This window comes from Belonocnema kinseyi, chromosome 8, assembly GCF_010883055.1.
Source record: "Belonocnema kinseyi isolate 2016_QV_RU_SX_M_011 chromosome 8, B_treatae_v1, whole genome shotgun sequence".
NCBI classification, from domain to species: Eukaryota; Metazoa; Arthropoda; class Insecta; order Hymenoptera; family Cynipidae; genus Belonocnema; species Belonocnema kinseyi.
The window spans coordinates 36,644,885-36,667,226 of NC_046664.1; the positions used below are offsets into that span (position 1 = coordinate 36,644,885).

Here is a 22,342-nt window from a genome sequence, read left to right on the forward strand (position 1 = left end):
TTCCCCTGCCGAGTGAGTCACGCCTACCCCGAAAGGGAAATGGCTTAATGGTGTAATAATAATAATAATAATAATAATAATAATAATAATAATAATAATTTCCCCTACTTTCCTTCTCCCCTTACTTCTCATACTTCCCTCCCCTTCATTACTACTCCATTCCCCTACATTTATTCCTCTTATGTCACCTACTCAAGTGGGCATGGAATTAAGTAGGGTAATTTATTTATCATTTCTTTCTTTTGTTAGTAGGAGAATTCCCCTTCCCAAAAAAAGCAAAATCTCGTTTTAAGGCGTAGTTTGCAAAATTTGAATGATACGTTTCTATTTGTGGCACACTATTTTGAACTTGCAAAAGGTCATTTTGAATCATTCAAGGCTGAAATTAGGTAAGGTGCAGGAAAAAAGGACAATAACAATTTTCAAACTCTTATAGAGGGTGTTTTTTCACTTTTATGTATAGTTAACAGAATAATATGAGGGTAAGATAATTTTCAGTAATGCCATAATTCTTTTTCGTATTTAAAGGCCTTGGACCTTGGGTTAAAGAATTTCTTGAAATTTATAAAAAATTGTTCCTTGAAATATCGTAGAATCCCATGAAATCTTATTTTGTAATCTGCGGCAATTATTTTTAATTTTTTTAAATTTCTCGAAATCCGTCGAGATTCTTGAATACCTCTTGAAATCCCGTAAAAAACTATTGGAATTTAATTAAACTCCTTAAAGTCCCTAAAATCTTGTGAAATTCCTTGGAAAAATTGACATTCTCTTCGGAGTTGTAATAGGTTTTTTGTACAAAATCCCGGAAAATTTTTCAATCATAGGGAGTCGAAAACCTCTCGTAATCCTTTGGAATTGTTACAACTTTTGTAATCTCTTGTAGTCTTTTAAATTACTTAAAAAGCTTTAAAAATCTCGTTATATAATTCTTAGTAATTAATCATCGTTCCCCTAAAATAAATTTTAAATTAACGAAAATAAATAATCTATCGAAGGAATTATAAGCAATAAATTAAATCAGCATCCAAACACTGATGAAACTAATCGGAATATTACAAAATTATTACAGTTCCCGAACATAAACCGCAAAATCTAAATGATAACATGGAAGGAAATGAAGGGTATGTCCTTTTTAAAAAGCCGGTAGGATAAGTAGTGTCAGCCTGTCTGATTTGAATTGAAAGAGAGATTCGCAGATTACCTTTCCTGCCTCGAATGTACAAAAAAAGGAAACTAATTTTATTATTTTATTACTGCTTTTAGTAGTGTTGGCTATTGGCCTGCAGCCGAGTTATTATCGCTCGAGAAAATCCTTTAGCCGAGCCTTTTAGCTTCTGTAACCGATTCATTTGGCACGTGAAACCACGTTCAATTCGTTAAGAGTCTAATAAACTTATATACTTTGTTAGATTTATACCTACGATAAAAATTACTCTGCACTTCTTATTTCGCGAGATCTGGCCTCGAGTAACCTTTTTCAGAAAATGGCTTTTATTCTCATTTTAAAATGACAGACATAACAGCCCAAAGTACTAAAAAAAGAGGAAATAGTAATATTTTTCACGAAAATATAGGGAAATAGATGATCGTAGAATTTGCAGTGAAAAAAAACAACTAATTTTCAACAAATAAATTGCAATTACAACCAAATAGTTGAATTTGCAACATACGAAGATGAATCTTCAAACCAAAAAGACGAATTTTTAACAAAAGAATTGCATTTTCATCAAAAAAGTTGGATTTCCAATTAAAGACTAAAGTTTCAAATAAAAATGCTTTTTTAGTTGATGGAGAAAAAAAATGCAACTAAGTTGTTGAATTTTCAAGCCAATAAGATAAATTTAAAAAAACACAGTTGTAATTTTAAACGGAAAATATGAATGTTCAACAAAATAGTTGAGGTTTCTAAAAAACTAATGAATTTTTAACCCAAAAAGATTAATTTTTAACCATGAGGATCAATTTTCTAGAGAAAAAAAACGAATTTCCAACATTATACATGATTTTTCAGCAAAAAAATGAATTTAAAAAAACGTTTTAGTTTTCAATAAAAAACAATCGACCTCAACCAAAAAGGAAAATTCTCTACAAAACAGTTGAATTGTTAAGAATAAAGATATTTTCCATAAAATACTAACATGGTCAATCAATGGGATGAATCTTCTACAAAAAAATTAATTCATACCAAAACGGTTGAAATTTCAATTCAAAAAGGTAAATTTTCCACCAAAAATAGAATAATTCAATTTTTAGTTGAAAAAATTGTGATTGAAGCAAAAAAACTAATTTTTAACTTTCAACCACATGGACCCAAGTGGGGAACCTTACATAACGGCTTCGTGAGGTTCTTCGCTTGGGGTGATTGCTAGAGAGATTGATCAGCAACCTGGGTCGGAGCAGTGTTGCGGAACGAACGTGTTATTTACATAAATAGCACGAGAATTCTGGATCAATCTGAAAAATCTCTATCCCATCCACACACTACTCCTTTCCCCTGCCGAGTGAGTCACGCCTACCCCGAAAGGGAAATGGCTTAATGGTATAATAATAATAATAATAATAATAATAATAACCACGTATGGTCCAGCTTTGAACCAGGTAGTCAAATTTTCAAGTAAAAATCCTTAACCAAAATAGATTAATTTCCAATCAACAAGTAGTATTTTTAACCAAAAATAAATGCAATTTTAAACAAAAAAATTAAAATTTACAGCCATGAAAGGTTTTTCAGTATTTTTTTTTAAATGTCAATCAAATTGTGACATTTTCAATAAGAAAGTGATTTTTCAACAAAAAAGTTGAATTATCACCCAAAGCGATGAATATTTAAAAAAAAATTAATTATTGACAAAGTAGTTAAATTTTCAACACAAAGGATCACTTTTTTACAAAATAGCTGAATTTTCAACCAAATACAGTGAAACTCTTTTATAGCGCCGATTTTGGGGCTGACGTTGGTTGGAAACTACCTCAGTATAGCCCGCTCCGCTTTTGTTTGTTCACGCCTGAGTGCCTGCCTGAAAGGAAACTGCAGGCCCCGCGCACCCCCTGTTACAGCAACCTGCAGCGCGGTGTCAATTCCTCAGAAGGACTATTGAAGGGATCCACTGTAATTACATTTTAAACGAAAAGAACAACAGAGATGAACGTAAAAAAAATTAGCGAAACAGTTAAATTTTCAGCAAAATAAGTACATTTTCCATCAAAAGAAACAAAGAGATGAATCTTAAACCAAAAAAATTAATTTTTAATGAAAAAAGTTGAATTTTCAAGCACGAATGTACCATATTGTTGAATTTTTAAGCGATCGAAAATTAATGTTCTACAAACAAAATGAATTTTCCACTCAAAAATTTGAATTATCTGTAAAAAAGTTTCCTTTCGAACAAATATTCGAATTTTCTACCCAATATTTGAATTTTAAACCAAACAGCTGCGTGTTCCACAGAAATAATACAAATTTCAACCATGACGATAAATTCCAAACCAAAAATAGAACAGGACACTCAAATTAAAAAAGAATTAACATCAAAAGAAAATATTTGGATTTTCTTATTGGTTCTTATTAATTCAGTTCGTACTTGAGCGAAAAACCCATTTTAAGAAATGTACAATTTCTTAAAAATAGGGGGAAAAAGAGGAACTTTTGAAATTATGAAATATTATGAATGAGACTGAAAAATAAATTTAAAAGGAACCCCTGTTTTGTCAAGAAAAATTCTGAATTAAAATTGAACATCCTAATTATGATTTTGGATTTTAAATATGGATAAAATTATTATCGCATAGTCTGGAATCAATTTCTAAATTTCTCAGAAGCCTAAGTGCGAGCATGTAAATTCCAAAGTCGAGAAAGAATTTCTTTCCCCCTTTAATAAATTCTGATAAAAATTTCCGAGATTCCCTTCTTGTATCTATCCAGTATTTTCAAAGTCAGTGACCGTGGAAGGTTGAAACTATGTCGATGCATCCAGGAGTTACGTACTTGAATGGTCGTTGGTCGCCTGGGAAAAAATGTAATGGGGTCTGGAAGACCCCGGGGGCTTTCAAATGGTTGTAACCGTGCGTATGTAACCATTTACTTCAGCTTGTACCTCAAATCACAGACTTGAGGCCAATTGCAAAGCCCATTTCGAAACTCTCATCTTCCCTGTTGTTTACTCTTTACTCTGCGCTACTCACCAGTCGTTTGACCCTTCTGGGTTTCGAGTTTCTGCCAATTACAGGTGTTGGTTCATAGTTTCTGGTCTCAAGATTTTCATTTCGCTTGACATTTTTTTTTTCTTTTCATAGGCGAGCCTTTTTTAAATATATCAAGTTTCATAGAAAACTTTATATCCCAAAATGCTCTCTAAACATCCAAAATTATTCAAAGGAATTTTTGAAGTCGAAATATATTGCATTTTTAACAAAGGAGTTGAGTTTGCAAGGTAAAAATCGAATACACTTGTAATCCCATTTAAGTATCTCGCATTTACTAAATGAATCTTCAACAAAACAAAAAAAAGATTTTTTAACCAAGTGAATGGTTCCACTTTCGACTAAATAGTTTTTTTTCAACCGTAAAAAGTGATTCTCAACGAACAATGTAATAGTTGAAACGCAACCAAAATATGTTAATTTTAAATGAAAAATGGTTGAATTCTGAACCAAAACAGATTAATTTTCAACCAAACAGTAGTATTTTGAACGAAAAAAGATTTAATTTTAAATTCCTTAAATTAAAAATGTACGCTTAAAATAAAAGTTTGTTAAGTAAAATATTTTCGAATTACACATTACAAAACTGGATGATTTAATAATTAAAGAAGACAGAAATTTAAGTAATTATTTAAAAAATTATTTAAATCGAACTTGGACAGATTTTTCTTCTAAAATTTGTAAAATTCCTGATCAAAAATAAGTTCACTATAATTTCGTGATAAATTTTCCGGTCTCAACAAATTCCCAGTTTTCCAGGTCCAGCGGTAACCCTCGGAAAAGGGTATGCAGTCTGTAAGTTTGTGCCAATAGAAAAATTTTAATTTCCCACCAAATTCAAAATTTGAGGTTAAGGCTAACTGTGGCATTACGACTCTGACGTGATTATGGTGCGAAATTTAAATCGCATGATCTTTTGGCATTATCAAAGGTTGCCTTTCCCACTAAAGATCGAAACATCCATCAGACTGGAATCCGGAACAGCTAAAGCTCCATCGATGAAAAATCACCAGAGCTAAAAAATTGCATCACGGCTTCGAGTTCTGACGCCTCGACATCCCCTGACCGATCCAGGGCCGAATGAACCATAATCCAGCCACCATGCGGAGGTTCAACGACCCTCTCCCTCCCAAACTCCGCAGACGAGCTCGTTGGGGGTGGAGAGGGTGCAGAAACTCCGAGGACAGATAGACGCAGAGGAGAAAAAGATGAGAGGCAGTGAGGCTCAGAGGGGCAGGAGGCACCACGACGAGTACTCCCAACTTCCCAACCTCCTATCTCCATAGAGCTACAACCTACACAAGAGGGATCGAGACCAATGGAGACCAAGGGACAAAATTGAGAAAGACCAGGAGCAAGAGGAAAGGAAGAACCAGTCTAACTCTAACCTGAGAGAGAAACGAGGGTAGAAAGATCAGTTCTCAGGCTATTACTTCGGCAAGGCTGAGCGCATTCATTACGCCCAGTCCCGTTCAGTTTGCAGACTTTCGGGCGAGGATCAGTGACAGAGTGGCTAGTTGGGAGTTCCTCAACCCTCATTTCCACTCCCAGTCCACCCTCTCAAGAGGAACTGGAGGAAGGGACCGGAAGAAGGAAAATCAGAGGATGAGGTCCAGGTAGACTTCTATAGGGAGACTAATTTTACGAGAAAAAAATATATAGAGAATACAAATTTCGCAGCCCAAAACGCTCTCAAAAGATGAGAAGTAGGGTGATTTTTCTTGCAAAAAGGTATTAATATGAGCTTTCAATCCAAAAATACGAATTATCAACAAAAGAGTTGAGATTTCAAGGTGGATAGTCGAATGTAGAAAACAATTGACGTATAAACCCTTAAATAGTTGAATGTTCAACCTACAAAGATAAATTATCGACCAAGTGTCAAATTTTTAAGCAGATTATCTACCTATAATAGTTATATTTCCAAATAAATAGTTAAACGTTCAATCAAATAGATGAATTTTCAACAAAATATTTATATTTCTAAAGAAATAGTTGAATTTTTAATCAAAAATATGGATTTTTAAAGAAAGTTAATTTTCTACCTGATAGTTAAAATTTTTAAATCAATAGTTGAATTTTCTATGAAAATAGCTAGATTTTCAATTAATCATAAAAAATTGATTTTTCACACAAAAAATACGACGTTTCTACAATACAATTAAATTTTCAACAACAACAAAAAATGTTAAATTTCGATCGAATAGTGAAAATTTCAAATAAATAATTGAAGATTCAATGAAACAGTTGCATTTTTTTTAAATAATTAAATTTTGAACAAAACACCTAAATTTCCAATAAACAAATAGTTGAACTTTTGATAAAAAAATATAAATTTTCAAAGAAAGTTCATTTTCTACCTTACAGTTAAAATTTTCAAATAAATAGTTAAAAGTTCGATTAAACAGTAGAATTTTTTTACGAAAATATTTGAATTTTCAAATAAACATATGCGTTTTTAAACAAAAAGTGTGATTTTTCAAATCCAAGACACGAATTTTCTACAAGACAGTTGAATTTGCAAAAAAAATAGTTGAATTTTCGATTAAAGTTGTATTTTCCACGAAATTAGTTGAATTTTGAATTAATCATTTGCATTATTAACTTAAAAATATGATTTTTTATGCCAAAAACACGAAGTTTCTACAATACAGTTAAATTTTCAAGAAAAGAGAATAAGTTTCTACTTAATAGTGACACTTTAAAATAATATTTGAATTTTTAATACTAATAGTTAAATTTTCAACCAAAAAGATTAATTATCTTAAAAAAATGGAATATTTAATAAAAAAATATTAATTTGTAACCATATTGTTGAATTTTTAAGCTAAATGGGCTATTTTTTTACAAAACAGTTAAATTTTGAACAAAAAACTTTAATTACAAAAAGTAGTTGAATTTTCAACTACAATGGTGAAACTTAAAAAAATTGTTTACAAAGTATTTCAACTTACAACCAGGTATTTTAATTTTCAATTAAGGATGTACGCTACGTACAATCAATCTCAAAAGGTGCCTATCTTTAAAATGATTGATAAAATCAACAAAAAAAGATCTATTATTAATTTCTGTAAATCTTGATAGAGGTTTCTAAGCAAACTTAAAAAAAAATTCAGGTTAAAATTGTTTATTTAACAGTAGTTATTTCACGGTTTAGTTTTTCCTGTCTTTTTAGGGGAAATTTACAGTTTTTATTTAATCCAAATGATCAAGGTCTCATTTTATTCTTCGAAGGATTCTCTAAATTTCTATTTAGGTTGATTATATTTTTTTTTTTAAATTGACAAATTATACAGTCATTATTATTATAAAGAATCATAGTTCAAATTTAATTAACACAACCCAAATAGAATTGTACAGAATCCTTCAAATAATATTATTCGGCCTTGATCATTAGGATTAAATAAAAATTATTAACTTTTCCCTAAAGAGAAAGGAAAAACTAGAACTTTAAATAACTACTGTTAAATAAACATATATACATCATTTTAAAGGTGGGCAACTTTTCAGATTGATTGTAAGTAGTGTACATCCTCAAAATAGATGCATTCTCAACAAATGATACAATAGTTAATATTTCAACCAAAAGATATACCTTTAAAAAAAAAACAGTTCAATTTAACCAAAAAATGTGAAGTTTCAACCAAATACTTGCAATTATAAACAAAAATGATGATTTTCTAACCTAGAAGATTAATTTTACACCAAATAATTGAATATTCATCATGAAAATATAAATTTTCAATAAAAAAATTAAGCTAAAATTAACAAAAAGAATTTAAACCAAATAGTTAAATTTGTAACCAAAGATACGAATTTTCAACTAAAATGATGAATCTTTAATCAAAAAGACGAATTCTCAAAAGAAATAGTTAATATTTCAACAAAAATATTTTTATTTAAAATCAACAACATTTAAATTCAACAAAAAAAACAATTTCCAACCATATTGTTAGAGCAGAGTAATTTTCAACGAAACAGTTGCATTTTCAGCCAAAAAAGATTAATTATCTACCAAATCAGTTGAATTATTTAAACAAAAAAGACGAACGCTAAACCAAAAAAAAAATCGTAGACTGTTCAACCAAAAATAATTGAAACAGAGAAAGCTAAATGGTGCTAATTTTTACACCTATTACAAATGTTCTTTTTTGTGCTAGATCGAGCGATTTGTTAATAAGATATGTAAATAAAAATATGTATTTCAGGTGATTTTCTTAACGATGCGCACTATTTTTATTTACAGTACCATTTGAAAGCTAAACGGTGCTAAGTCCACTGCCATTTCCATTAGATTATTGCATGCAAATGTGGCGTCATTTATTTTTCTACATGGTATTTATTAAACTGATCCATCCACCTACATAAAAAAAATGTACTAAATCGCTTCAAATCCTTCTTCGAGAAATTTCTTTTGCTTCTCCTGTACAATTTGATTCATTGGACTTAGCAACGTTTAACTTTCGTCAGTTCAATGAACTTTCAACCAAACATAGTTGAATCTTATTCTTATTGGGTTTTATTAATTTAATTCGCATTTTTAAGCGAATAATCGAGAAAAGAGTGTAAAGTCTGCTATTATAACATATTTAAAACACTGAAATTGTAATCCCCAATTTTAAATTCTCGCAAATTTCAGAACTTCATAGTACCAAGAGGATGGGCGCCAGAAGCATAGGAGCCAAAAGGATGGGAGCCAGAAGGATGGGGACCAGAGGATGAGAGCCAAAAGGATGGGGACCAGAGGATGAGGTCCAGAAGGATGGGAACAAGGTGGTGGTGGCCACCCTTTCCGAGGTCACGAGAGGTCACGCAATCGCTATCCCTACGCTAGGCTCGAAGCGACGCCGCGCAGAGAACCGCATCCCTAACTCTAACAGTCTAACACCAGCACAGCCAGCAGTGGCTGCAGGTTGTGAGGGTTGTGAGGTTGGATACCTCCGGCACTGCTGGCAGGAACATGAACATGGAGGCGATCGATGCGGCGAGACGCCGGGCGTCGCACTTTCCACTCTGGCAAACCCCATCCTAATACCCAACCAACACATCCAAGCGGGAAAATACAGGAGCAGCCAAGCCAAGCTGGGTTCACCAACACGAGGCTGAAAGCAGAATAAACGTCCGCAGAGCCCCTGCGGCCAACCCGACAGCTTCAACCCAACTCCAACCCCCGTACAGTTACTTGTAGTACGCGAGTCTCGTCGAGAACCACCCACTTTCTCCCGTCGGCATCAATGAAAATGACGTCACGCTAAAAAGCGCACCTTTAATTATCAAGGCTCTTTCGAGTCTGAGTCTGGAGCATTTCAGTCAGGCGCACGACCCCGAGCCCTACCCTGCTCTATTTTGCATTTTAGGATAGTGTGCTTGCAAATGGTGGGATTTGCTTCAAGAGTGATCTCGTACACGTGCAGGGTGGCCGCAAAACTTCATTTTCAAAATTCCCGGATTTATCTCTGACCAATTTTTCATTTTCCCTGACCATTGATATTCTAAGAGAAGCATTATAATCTTGTAACGTCTTTGAAGGTCTTTCAAGGTCTATTATTTATTTCAGAAAATATTGACGGAGGCTTCTGAGCGTACTTCAGAAAAAAAGAATTCAGATTTAAATTGTTTATTTAACACTAGGTTATTTAGAGTTTTAGTTTTTGCTTTCTCTTCAGAGAAAAGTTACAATTATCATGTAATCCTAATGATCATGGTCTGATTTTATTCTTCAAGGCTTTTCTACAATTTTATTTGGGTTGTGTTTTAAAAAATTTTAACCACCATTGTTCATAGCAATAAAAACTGTATGATTTCTACACGGAAAAAAAATTCTTGAGGCGAACGAGTGAATCGAGAATATATTAAACTCAAAGAAAGTGTACACTTGGATTAGGTAAAACGTTTAGTTAGAAGAGTTACACATTTCGTTACTTTATGTAAATTGTTCTCGTAAATCAGGAATTTGGACAAAATTGCTAAGTTCGAAAGTTTATTATTTTCGACAGATTATGTATAATTGTATTATCTTCAGATTAGAAAAAAATGTAGTTGTTATAGAAATATATTCACTTACAGTAGTCAATTTTTCGTCTGGTATCGCGAAAATGAATTTCCCTCAAATCCGTGTAATGCATTTGGAGGTCAAGTTTGTTGTTTTTATCGCGTTTCTTGATATTTCAATATAGTTATCGCCTACAATCGAAACAAATGTAAATTATTATTACTGCATCATAAACTTCATTTAATAGTAACATTCGTGCACATTTTAAGTGGTAAAAAGCGTTTAATTGTCCAAATTAAATCTCAACTGTCACTGCTCCCGATTAGACCGTCGCCATTTTATTTCCCTGCTACCATAATGCACCGGTGCTCTTCCGATAATTGCTTCAGACACCTATTCTTAATATCCCTATTATAGCTATACTTATTAGGGGTTTGACTATACGATTTCCCTGGTATATGGAAAATGGTCAAGGATATTCATTTTCGCTGATCCAGGGATCTTTCTAAATTCCTTCGTTCGTTTTCAGCTAAATGTTTGGCTATAATAAGGAATAATATCCCTATCACAGCTCAATTTTTTTTACCGTGTATAAGTTATTATTTTCAATAAGACACACCCAAATAGAATTGTAGATAATCCTTCAATGAATGAAATGATGTCTTGATCGTTAGGATTAAATGAGAACTGTAACTTTTCCCTGAAGAGAAAGCACAAACTATAACTCAAACAAGTACTGTTGAATAAATAAATTTAACCTGCATGATTTTTCTCTAAATTACGCTTAGATGCGCCTCCGTCAATATTTGAGATGATTATACGTAATCTACATCCTTAACATAAAGCAAAACAAAAAGTTGAATTTTTACCAAATAGTTTAAGAAAACAGTCAAATTCTCGACCAAAAAAGATGACGTTTTAACAAAATAGTGAAATTTTAAACAAAATTCTTGAATTTCCAAACAAATGGTTGAATTTTAATTTGAAAATATGAATTTTTAACAAAAAAGTTATTTTTCCGCCTAAAAGTTAAATTTTACAAAGGTGTATTTTCAATGAACTAGTTGAATTTTTAAGTAAAAAATATAAATGACCAATAAAAAATCGAATGGTTGAATTTTTAGTTCACAAAATTAATTTTCATAACAAAAAAATTTTCAACAAAATAGGTGAATCTTCAACCAAAGATGAATCTTTAACTAAATATTTGGATTTTCTATCTGCATAGATGAATTTTCAACCAAAAAATCATTTTTAATTAACAGTTGCATTTAAAACGCAACGGTCGAACTGTTAATCGAAAAATATTAATCTCCAACTCAATACAGTTGCATTTTCAACAACAAAAAACGAATTTTCAAAGTTTAACCAACATGATGACCTTTCTACCAAAAAATACTATTTGTCTACAATAAACACGAATTTTGAAACTAATATTTGAATTTTCAACCCAAAATGTAAAATTTCAATTCTCAGTATAAAAAAGTTGATTTTCAACAATAAAAAACTGAATTTTTAACAAAATGGTAAAATTTTTAATCAAAGAAATAAGTTTTAAAATAAAATGATGAATTTTACTATACAAAAAAGCGGAATTTTCAGCAAATAAAGATTTGTAGTCAAAAAGAAAAATAAGTTCAAATAAAGTGTGTAACTTTTGTGCCAGAAGACAATTTTTCAAGAAAATTGTTGAATTTTTATCCAATAGGTCGAAAATTTGAATAAGAAATTTGAATTTTTGAACCAAAAAGAAGAGTTTCCAAAAACGGTTTGATTTTTGTAACAAGAAAGATTTCAGTTGAATTTTCAACAAAAAGTTCTTTTTCTACCAAAATAATTGAATTCTCTAAAAAATAGTTGAATCCTCAATCCAGAAAAAATTAATTTTCAAACGAAAAGTTGCATTTTTATTTAAAAAAGATGAATTGTCTACTAAAAAAAGATGAGTTAAAAAAAAACTTTCAACAGCAAAAACTGAATTTTTAACCAGACAGATTTCTTCAGAATTCTCAACAAAACAGTTAATTTTTCAACAAAATAGTTGAAGCAATAATCAAAAAAAGATTATTTATCAACCAAACAGTTGCATTTTTATCAAAAAAATACTGAAATTTCTAATAAAAAGGATGAATTTTTTAAAAACAAAAGACGAATTTTCAAAAAATAATTTGAATTTTTAACCAAAGACAGATTTCAGTTCAACTTTTCCATCGAAAGTTCCTCTTCTTCCAAATAATTGAATTTTCAACTAAATAATACAATTTTTAACTAATAATATAATCTTCAAGAGGAATAACTAGCACAAAAAGGGAATTAAAAAAACACGGCAAATAAATTACTAATAAGAATATACCAGGGTGGCCACAAACTTTATTTTTAAAATTCCCTCATTTTTCTCTGAATAATTCTTTATTTTTTCAGACGATTAATATTAAAAGACCAAAATCTTAATCTTGTATCATGTTTAGCATAGAACCGTTCATAAACCAAATAAAAAAACTTCAAATTCATCATTCTTGACCGTCGTTTAAAGATCCTCTAATAGAAACTCCATGAATTCTGCAAGATTTTGTTCTCAAAATCCATGACTATCCCCTGATTTTCCCTGACCTATGGCCCCCCTGTTTAGTATGACTTTTTATCCAGACGTTCTAGATTCTGCTGAACCTATCCTACACGCCACTGCAACGATGCGACGGAATTGGAAACACGAATCTCTGCAGTCTGATGTAAGGGATATCGATTTGGCATTTCAGCCACATACGAGATTTTGGGTTTCGAGGATTTTTCAGCAGAAGAGGGTGAGCTGATGAGATGTCAAGTTAAAATCGATGCCTGATGTGACCTGGAAATTAGAGTTGGTGAATGATATAGGGGTTTGGAAAGAGGTTTGTCCATCAGGCTGGAAAAACAGCACTGTCAATTTGCTGATGAACTTTGTTTAGATGACTAATGATTCTGGTCAAAAGATTTACATTTTTAAACAAATAATTCATTTTTCAATAAGAAAAAATTAACTTTAGACCAAACAGTTGTATTTAAAAAAAAAGTTGAATCTTTCAGTAGTTGAATCTTTAAGCCAAAAAGACAAACTTTTTAGAAGACAGTTGAATTTTTAATCCAATAGGACGAATGTCTAATAAAAAAGTTAAGTTTTAGACATACTAATAAAATTTTCAACAGAATAGTTGGATAAAAAGATGCATTTTTAACAAAACAGCGGAATTTTCAAAACAAAATGTAACAGTTGATTTTTCAAAAAGAAAACTTTTTAAATTTATATTAAAATCAGTTGAAATCTATAACAAAAATTTCAAACGATAAAATTAAACCTAAAAAAAACGAACTTTCAACACAACAGTTGAATTTACAATCCGAAAATATGATTTTTCAACGAAAAATGGAATATAGTATATTATGCACCCAGGGGGAGAAGAGAGTCTTTTTTGACGAGCGTATGTTTTCCGTACGAGTTGTAGGCGAGCGCTACGTGCTCCATATTATGATATACGATATTTGATATAACAAATGGATGATTTCTGATATTTCTCGAAATATAGTTGTGAATTCAGCCCATATTAGATTACCAATAAAAGAAGCATGATTTACGGTAATTTAAAGTGTAATTTATGGTATCTTATTATAAATTTCCCAAAATTCAATTTCAAAATGTCTATAAATTTCCAGAAATTTTTGAAATTTTTCGATTATTTATTTTAATTTATCAGGTAAATGTGGTGCATTGCCATAAGCTACACAAAATTCAATTTTAGAAATTTTTTGTAAATTTCCGGAAATTTCTAAAATTTATGTAATTTATGGTCATATTACAGGTAATTTATCGTAAATTACTATAAATCGTCTAAAGTTCAATTTAAAAATATCTATACATGTCCGGAAGTTTATCGAAATTTTCGGTCATTTACAGGTAAATATGGAAACTTATCATAAATTACTCAAAATTCAATTTAAAATGTTTATGAACTTCCGTCAATTTTTAAAAATATTCGGAAATATTTTGTAATTTACGGTATAATTTGATCAATTATATGTGGGAACTTTCCATAAATTACAGCAAAATACTATTATCTGCAACGAAAATTTCCTTACAGTTTTTACAGTGAATGGGCTGAGGATTGTAAAATACGAGCTCGTAGATGCGTAATTTTCATTATTCATATCTAACGTCCCTTTTCACTCCTTAGGTAATAAAAAGTAATGTTTTTGCCTCGCTTTATAGAAGTCAAAAAGGGCCGAAATCATACATGTGTCATAAAAATTAATATTTCCTTTACAAAAACAAAAAAAAACGAATTTTCAACAAAAGGTACATTTTTAACGAAAGAGATGAATTTTTCAACTTACAAATATCTTAACTCATAAAATTTACCTTCAACTGATTAGTTCACAGAATAAAGTAATGATAACATTTGTGGCAGGAAATTTTTGAGAGGGATAAGGTTTTATTCAGACAACTTCGAGTTTTTCAAAACACATGTGTTGTCATGGAAAAACAAAAGAAAGTTTAACCGATATTTGGTTAAAGTTTATCCTGCAAAGTTCATTTTTTTTGCAGCGAATCTTTCATCGGAAATTATGTAAAGTTTACCTTTTATTTTTTCTGTGTTGTGGAATTTTTCACCGAAAAGATAAGGATTCCACAAAGGAAGACGAATTTGCAATACAATATATTAACTTTGAACTAAGAAAAATGAATTTCCAACCAAAGATAGAATAGGCTAATTTTTACTCTATAAAATTAGGTAAAAAAAAACAATTTTCAACAACATGGCAAATTTTCTACCAAAGAGATGAATTTTGAAAAAATAAAATACATTTTTAACAAAGGGTAGTTCAAATTTCAACTGAACAGTTGATTTTTCAACCAAATGGAATTATTTTATACTAAAAAAGAGGAATTTTCAATTAGAACAGATAATTTTCACACAAAAATAAAATAGTTAAATTTTCAATTAATTAATTAATTTTTAACCCAAAGATTGAATTATAGACAAAATAGTTAGGTTTTTTATCAAAGGAAAGAAACTTTTAACTAAAATGATGAATTCTAAACTAAAAAAAAATTACTTAAGAAAAAATGGGTTTAACTTTCAACTACACAAGAACGCCAATATAACAGCAGTTTCGGGGGTTGCCTCGCAATAGCTTTGCCATTAAATCAGTCATTGAAAACGTAATCAGTCTTTTGTAAACTGGTGGCGACCCGTTATTGACGCTACCATATACTGACACGCGGCTTTGTAACTGCGTGGCCAGCAGTGTTTGCAATTATTAAATCAATCGCACGTATACACGCGCTCTTGTGTAATTAGGGACATTTTCAACAAAGTAATGAATTTTCAACCAAACCGTTTTCTTCAACTAAAAACGATCGAATTTCAACAAAAAATAGTATAGTCAAATTTTCAGTTTAAGAAATTAAATTTTAAACAATAACGGAAACCGAATTTTTAACAAAATAGTTGAATCTTCAACCAATAGAGTGAGCTTTTATCTAATTGCTTCTACTTTCAACGAAATAATGTGGTATTTTCACTTCAACCATCAGCTTACTTCACTTTGTTAAAAGCTGAAGGGAAAAATTGGATCAAATGCATAGAAAAAACTTTATTTCTGTAATATCTTTGTCATTAATAATCATTATTATCAATTTATTATTTCATTAAATACTAATTAAAAAATAAAAACTATTTTTTAAATATACTTGTACAGAAAAAATTAGCTCTTACGAAGATATTTTCAAACTAGGGCAAAAATCAACTGAAACCCATGCATTTGGTTCCTTGTTTTCCCCTCCGAAATCTACGACGTAAAGTTAGCTGTTGATTGAAGTAAAAATACCTAATTGAATTTTCATTAAAAAAAGATGAATTTTCAGTGAAATATGTAATAATTGAATTTTCAACTGGAAACAATCCATTTCTAGCAAAAATTGTAGTAGAATTTCCAACCTAGAGACATGAATCTTGAATCAAAAATATAATAGTAGTTTTGAATTTAAACAAATTCAAAAAATATTTGGATTTTCTTATTGCTTTCTATTAATTCAGTTCGCATTTAACCGGAACAATTTCATTTTTAACCATAAAAGATGAAATTTCTACAAGAGTAAAATTTAATTTTTAACCAAAAAATGTGACTTTTTATCAAAATAATTGAGTTATAACTAAAAGGATTAAAGTTTAAATCAACTAGTACAATTTTTCAGCAAACGAGATCAATTCTCAACCAAAAAAGAACTCAAGTTTTTTATTGAGATCTATTAATTCAGTTCACATTTAACCGAGAAAAAAGGAAAGTTTCTTGAAAACACGCAAAAATACGAGAAATTTAAAAAAAAGAGAAAGAAAAGAGAGGAATAGGGGAAATAGTGGAAAATCTGAATTTTAGAAGTTAGCAAATAATTCAACAATATGTATAAAAATGAACCTAAATATGACGTCTTGAAAAGGTCATGTCAATAAAAAAAAACTACTCGTCATTTTCTAGAAAAGACTCGATCTGTTAGTTCTACTCTAATTTCATAATCAATATGGCAAATAAATCATTACTGACTCTGAAATGACAAAGCCTACAAAAAAAACCTTTAATGTAAAGACTTTAATCGAATATTCAATATACTTTTCATCATTAATTATTTACTCAAGCCTCATTTATTACGTTTATACTTCGATTTTCCGATCAATTTATATTTTTATTCATAATAATTATACGTCCTCTAAATTATTTAAAGAGTTTCCTCCCAATAGAAAAAAAAGGATACAAAAATCTACTCTTTATTATCTTCTATCTTTCACAAAAGATAGAACAATTATGTAATGACTTACGTAACATTTTAATTATTCTCGATGAGTTACCTTCACTTTTAATATCTCAGTTGCAATATTTCATATTAACTCCTAACTTATATTTGCTCAGTTTTATTCGACACTTAACATTTATCTTGCACATAAAAGTTAAATATTTTAAATGAGAGAATACTGCTAAAGAAATTTTTGTAGCTATAAAAAAAGTAAGTGTGAAAATGTGCTGTATAACTTTTTCATATTTACAGGGTTCCTACAAAATCACAATTTCATAATTCCCTGAATTTTCACTGAACAGTTTATAATTTTTCCTGACCGTTATAAATTCATTTTATAAGATCATTGCTAATAAAAAAAATTTCCTTCTAAATTTATTTTAAACACTTTTATGACAACAACAGACTTGACAGCCTAAAATGCTCTCAAAACAGGGGGAATAGGGCAGCGGAAATAGGCCTGGCGCCGCCAGGGTAATTTTTGTACGTAGTAACGTAGCCGTTGGCTAAAAATGGATTTTATATTTATACATTCTTTTAAGTAAAATTAATGTACATAAGATATTGAATTTAGCGCTAAAAATTTTAATTCCTAAGATTTCTAACCGACACATATTGCATATTTAGCAAAATATTTGAATTATCAACCAACAAAGACTTCCTACTCGAAGAGATAAATTTTCAACATTGAAAGACGAATTTAACAAATATGTATAATTTTCAACCAAACAGTTTTATCAACAACCAAATAACTTTCCAGTATAAGAGGCGAGCTTTCCAAAAGATAGTTAAAGATTCAACAACATAGTTCAATTTTCAAGCCACAAGTGTCAATTTTTTCGAAGACAGTTGAATTTTTAACAAACCAGTTACTTTACAACAACGAAAGATAAATTGTTAACCAAGAAGGATGACTTTTCTACCATCACAGATGAATTTTCAATCCAAAAGCATGAATCTTGAATAATTTAGTTGAACTTTCTACCAAAAATAATAACTTTAACAAAATAGTTTAGCTTATAGCCAAATAGTGGAATTTTTAACATACAAAGGTGCATTTTTAATCAAATAGTCGAATTTTCAGAAAAAAAATAAAACTTAATCAAATATTTGAATTTTCAAGACAAAAAGACCATAATTTTAAGTAAGTCAAATTTTCATCAAAAAAGTTCATTTTCAGACAAGAAAGATGAATTTTGTACCAAATACTTGCATTTTCAACTTTTACAATATACAAGATAAAGTTTCAACCAAAAACGGAATAGATGATATCTGAAGAAAATAAATGAATTTTCAACAAAATTATTTAATTTTGAAGTAAAAAAGGCGAGTGATTTAGAAAAAAAATCTGAATTTTTAACACAAAAATATGATTTTTCAACCGAAAAGTTTAATTTTCAACCAATTAGATTATTTTAAAACAAAAAGTTTAACTTTTAGGCCAAAAAGACGAGATTTTTAGAAGACAGCTGAATTTTCAATCGATAAAGGCCAATTTTCTTTATAAAAAGACTAATTTTTCAAAGAAATGTTAAATTTTTGACCAGAAAAGGTGAGTCTCCAAATAGTTGAAATAAACAAAAAATAAATTAAATTTTCATCAAAATAAATTAATTTTTAGCCAAATAGTTGAATTATTAATTATGAAAGATAAATTTGCAACCAATTAGTTAAATTTTCAAATGAAAGAATAACAAATTTTCAACCAAAAATGAAAGTTAAATTTTAGTTACAAAGGGTAATTTTCGAAGAAGAAAACGAATTTTTAGCAGAATAGTTTAATCGTTATTCAATAAAATTAAATGGGAAGAAAATAATTCAACTTTCAACGAAGTATTGTAACTTTTAATAAAAAAATATGAATCTTCAACCAAAAATGTAATAGTTGCATTTTTCACTAAAAATGATCAATTTTCATTCAAAAATGAAATGAATCGTTCAGTTTTGAGATAAAAAATTAATTCCTATGAAAAAATAGAATTTGAACAAAATAGTTAGATTTTTAACAGCTAAAATGAATGTTTAATAAATTAATTCAACTTTTAATCAACTAGTATAAAAATTTTAAACAGAAATACGATGTTTCTACAAAACAGTAGAATATTCAATCAGAAAATATAAATTTTCAACCAAAAGTTCATTTTCATCCAATAGTTTAATTTGTAACTAAAAACGATCAATTTTAAACGTAAAGGGAATAGTTGAATTTGCAATTCAAGAAATTAATATTGAACAAAAATTCTTAAACAAATATATGAATCTTCAACTAATAAAATTAATTTTCAGCAAATCATTTAGTTCAACTTTAAACCAAGTAATTAAAATTTCGACCAAAAACATTGTTTTTTGACAAAATACTTGAATTTATAACAAAATAATCAAATTTTTAAGCATATAGTATAATTTGTAACTAACATATATGAATTCTTAACCAAAAATATAATAGTAGATTTTTCATTAAAAAACAATTAACTTTTAGGCAAAAATAGTTAGATTTTCTTATTGGGCTTCATTAATTCAGCTTGAATTTAATTGAAAAAAACGAGAAGTTTCTTGAAAACAAGGAAAAAAGAGGAATTCTTTAAAAAATGGGAAATGGGAGGAGTCAGATAATGGGTTCAATGTCTGAGGAACAGTCATACATCACTTTATAAACTTCAATTTCCGTTTATCGAAAATTTCCTGACTCTTTTAGGTTTTCCTTGACATTGCCTAACTTTGCCTGACCAGTTTTAGATTCCCTGACTTTGCAGAATTCTCTAGATTAGACTGTGGCAACCCTACACTGTTAGAAATGTTCGAAAAATTTCGAAACTTTTAGGATAGATAGTAATGCTATATGAAAAATATAGAAAATATATTTCATATTAGAATCAATTAACAAAACCAATTTTCTAATCCCTTGACACTTTTAGTTTGTAGGTATAGTTAGTTAATATGCGGGCGGGAAAAACAAAGCTTTAGTTACTCGAGTGACGCGTGTCTGAAAGTTCCTATAGCAGTTTCTAACAGTGTATGTATATTTACTATAAAAAGTCGCATATCACGAAATATTTAAAATTTAATCTTCGGGCAGTCGCTTGTGAATAATATTAATAATGTAGTATCACTAAATCTATTTTTCTTGCTTTGCATGGTTCTGAATTTCACAGGAGTAACGTTCACAGACCCACAATAAGGAAACCGCAACGGATGTGACTCCTATGATTAATTTTATTAACACAGGGGAATTCGGACGAAAGCATCCAACTTTGTACATGTAATTTGATTGCTCTTATATATTATAAATTAGAGTTTAATTACTCACGTTAGGCGCTACTTTTATTTGTAATAATGGGAGCGCTTAGACTCACTTTAGAGATCAAAACTAGTGTCAATAGTGGCATAAATTTAAAAAAAAATAGTAGCAAAATAGTGTCATACAATTTTGTAAAGAATTAATAGAGGACTTAACTCTTTTTCGCAGAATTATGCGGAGTGTATGGGAAGAGGAAGTAGGGGAAGTGCAGAGAAAAGAGATCAGTAAAAGTAGTAGAAGTGAGGAGAAATTAGGAGAGGGAAAGTGAGGGAAAATTAGGAGAGGGAAAGTGAGGGAAAATTAGAAGAGGGGGGAGAGGGGGAATTAGGAGAGGGGAAGTAGGGGGAATTAGGCGTAGTGAAGAGAAATAAGAGGAGTATCAGAAGTTAGGACAAAAAAGTAGAGGAAGTGATAAAAAAGAAGACAGGGGCCGTGAGGGAAGAGTCCAGTCGGGAAAGTGGAGAAGAGAATTGAGGGGAAATAAGTGGAGGGAAGCAGGGGAAGTCAGAGGAAAAGAATTAGGGAAATTGATGGGAGGAGGATTAGGGAAAATAACTAGAAATGAGGGTCACTAAGGGAGGGGAATTTATGGCTGGGGAAGGGAAGTGGGAGAAGGGGAGATTTCGCTGGTGAAGCCAAGAATATTTTCTGAGATTTTTAAAATATTCTTTATTTCTCCAATTCCCTCAAAATGTCGAGATATTGGAGGATTCTGTTTTGTTCTAAAACGTTCTGAAGGGTTTTAGGATCATACTATGATTTTGTAATTTCTTATGTTTCTTACAAAAGTTCTCTGAAAACTGTGGAATATTCTCGAATTTCTCGAAACATTTTAACAATATTCTGGAATGTTTTATATTCTTCTGAAACTGAATTTTATAGAAAATTCTGGAATGTTTTGGAATATTCGGGAATTTTTAATGTGAGTACGCCTCTTTAAATAATTTTATTTTATGATTTACTTACTGAAGTCGATAAGAAGTCGTCCATAGCCTTGGCGTTGATATGGAGGAAGAGTCAGAATGCAGGACACATTGTAATTCAAAAAAGAATTTTTTTCCTGAAACAGAAAGAGAAATTGAACCCCCGCATTCAAGAATGGGGTATAAAATATTTTTCTAGGAGTAACAATTTTATACCCCGTTCTACAATGCGACCATTCAATTGCAATCATTATAAATTAGATTTTTAATTTTTTTTAATCAGTTAGGATAAAGGCATCATAACTACTAAGATTTTAAATATTTCACTAACTTAATACTGAATTCATTAACAACATACATTTCATTTTTAAGAAAATAAACAGATATCATTGCTTTTGGTTCCTTAAAAATTTAAAGTTTTAACCGTTGAAGTTAAAAAAAGGTTTTTGCTGATGTGTTGTATTCTTAAAATACCTTTTCAATCACTTTCTGCCTAAAATGTACATTATTTATTACATTTTAACTAGAAGCTTCTTTTATTCACTAATTTTAAAGGTACATCGTTTATTATTATTCTGAATTTAATTACTTTAATCAGTCAATTGAGAATGATTGAGTCTTTGCTATCAGAATACTCAAGACTCATAATATATTAACTGATTTTACATTTGAAACAATCTACACCAAAGTTCTTATAATAACTGATAATCTTCAAAATATCAAAGAATCATTGTCTCCCAAAATAATCATAAATACCATGACCATCAGTCATTAGCAAAGATAATAACGATAAAAATTTCCTTCACAAATAATTGATCAAGACCTCAAAAACTCGTTGCACAACTTTGTTGTGAGTTGTAATTCAGTTACACTTATCTTCGATTTAGTTCGATGGTCAAAATTATTAAAATGTTGACGAGAAAAATTCAGGATCCAATTACGAGAAAATATTTGTCTAAAAAAAAAAAAAGTGACCTATTTAGACCGAAAATATCTCCAAAAGTGATTCATTTCTAGCACAAACAGTGACTAAGAGTGAATAATGTGCAATTATTAATGTGGCTAATGTTATTTGATTTTTTTTAATTCGACTAATAAGAATT

General features: G+C 30.0%; 1 protein-coding gene across 3 annotated transcripts in view; it reads right to left on the reverse strand.

The window, feature by feature from the left end:
• The window catches only part of LOC117178084 (histone acetyltransferase KAT7), a 150,335-nt gene that overhangs the window by 10,727 nt on the left and 117,266 nt on the right, over positions 1-22,342 (reverse strand). For 2 of the 3 annotated variants that reach the window (XM_033369319.1, XM_033369317.1), the window contains exons 10-11: positions 21,456-21,461; positions 21,283-21,376 (exon numbers count right to left, since the gene is read on the reverse strand). In XM_033369319.1, the coding sequence (XP_033225210.1) occupies positions 21,283-21,376; positions 21,456-21,461 (100 nt within the window). The remainder of the gene's footprint in view (positions 1-21,282; positions 21,377-21,455; positions 21,462-22,342) is intronic. The other variant, XM_033369318.1, reaches the window with a different exon arrangement.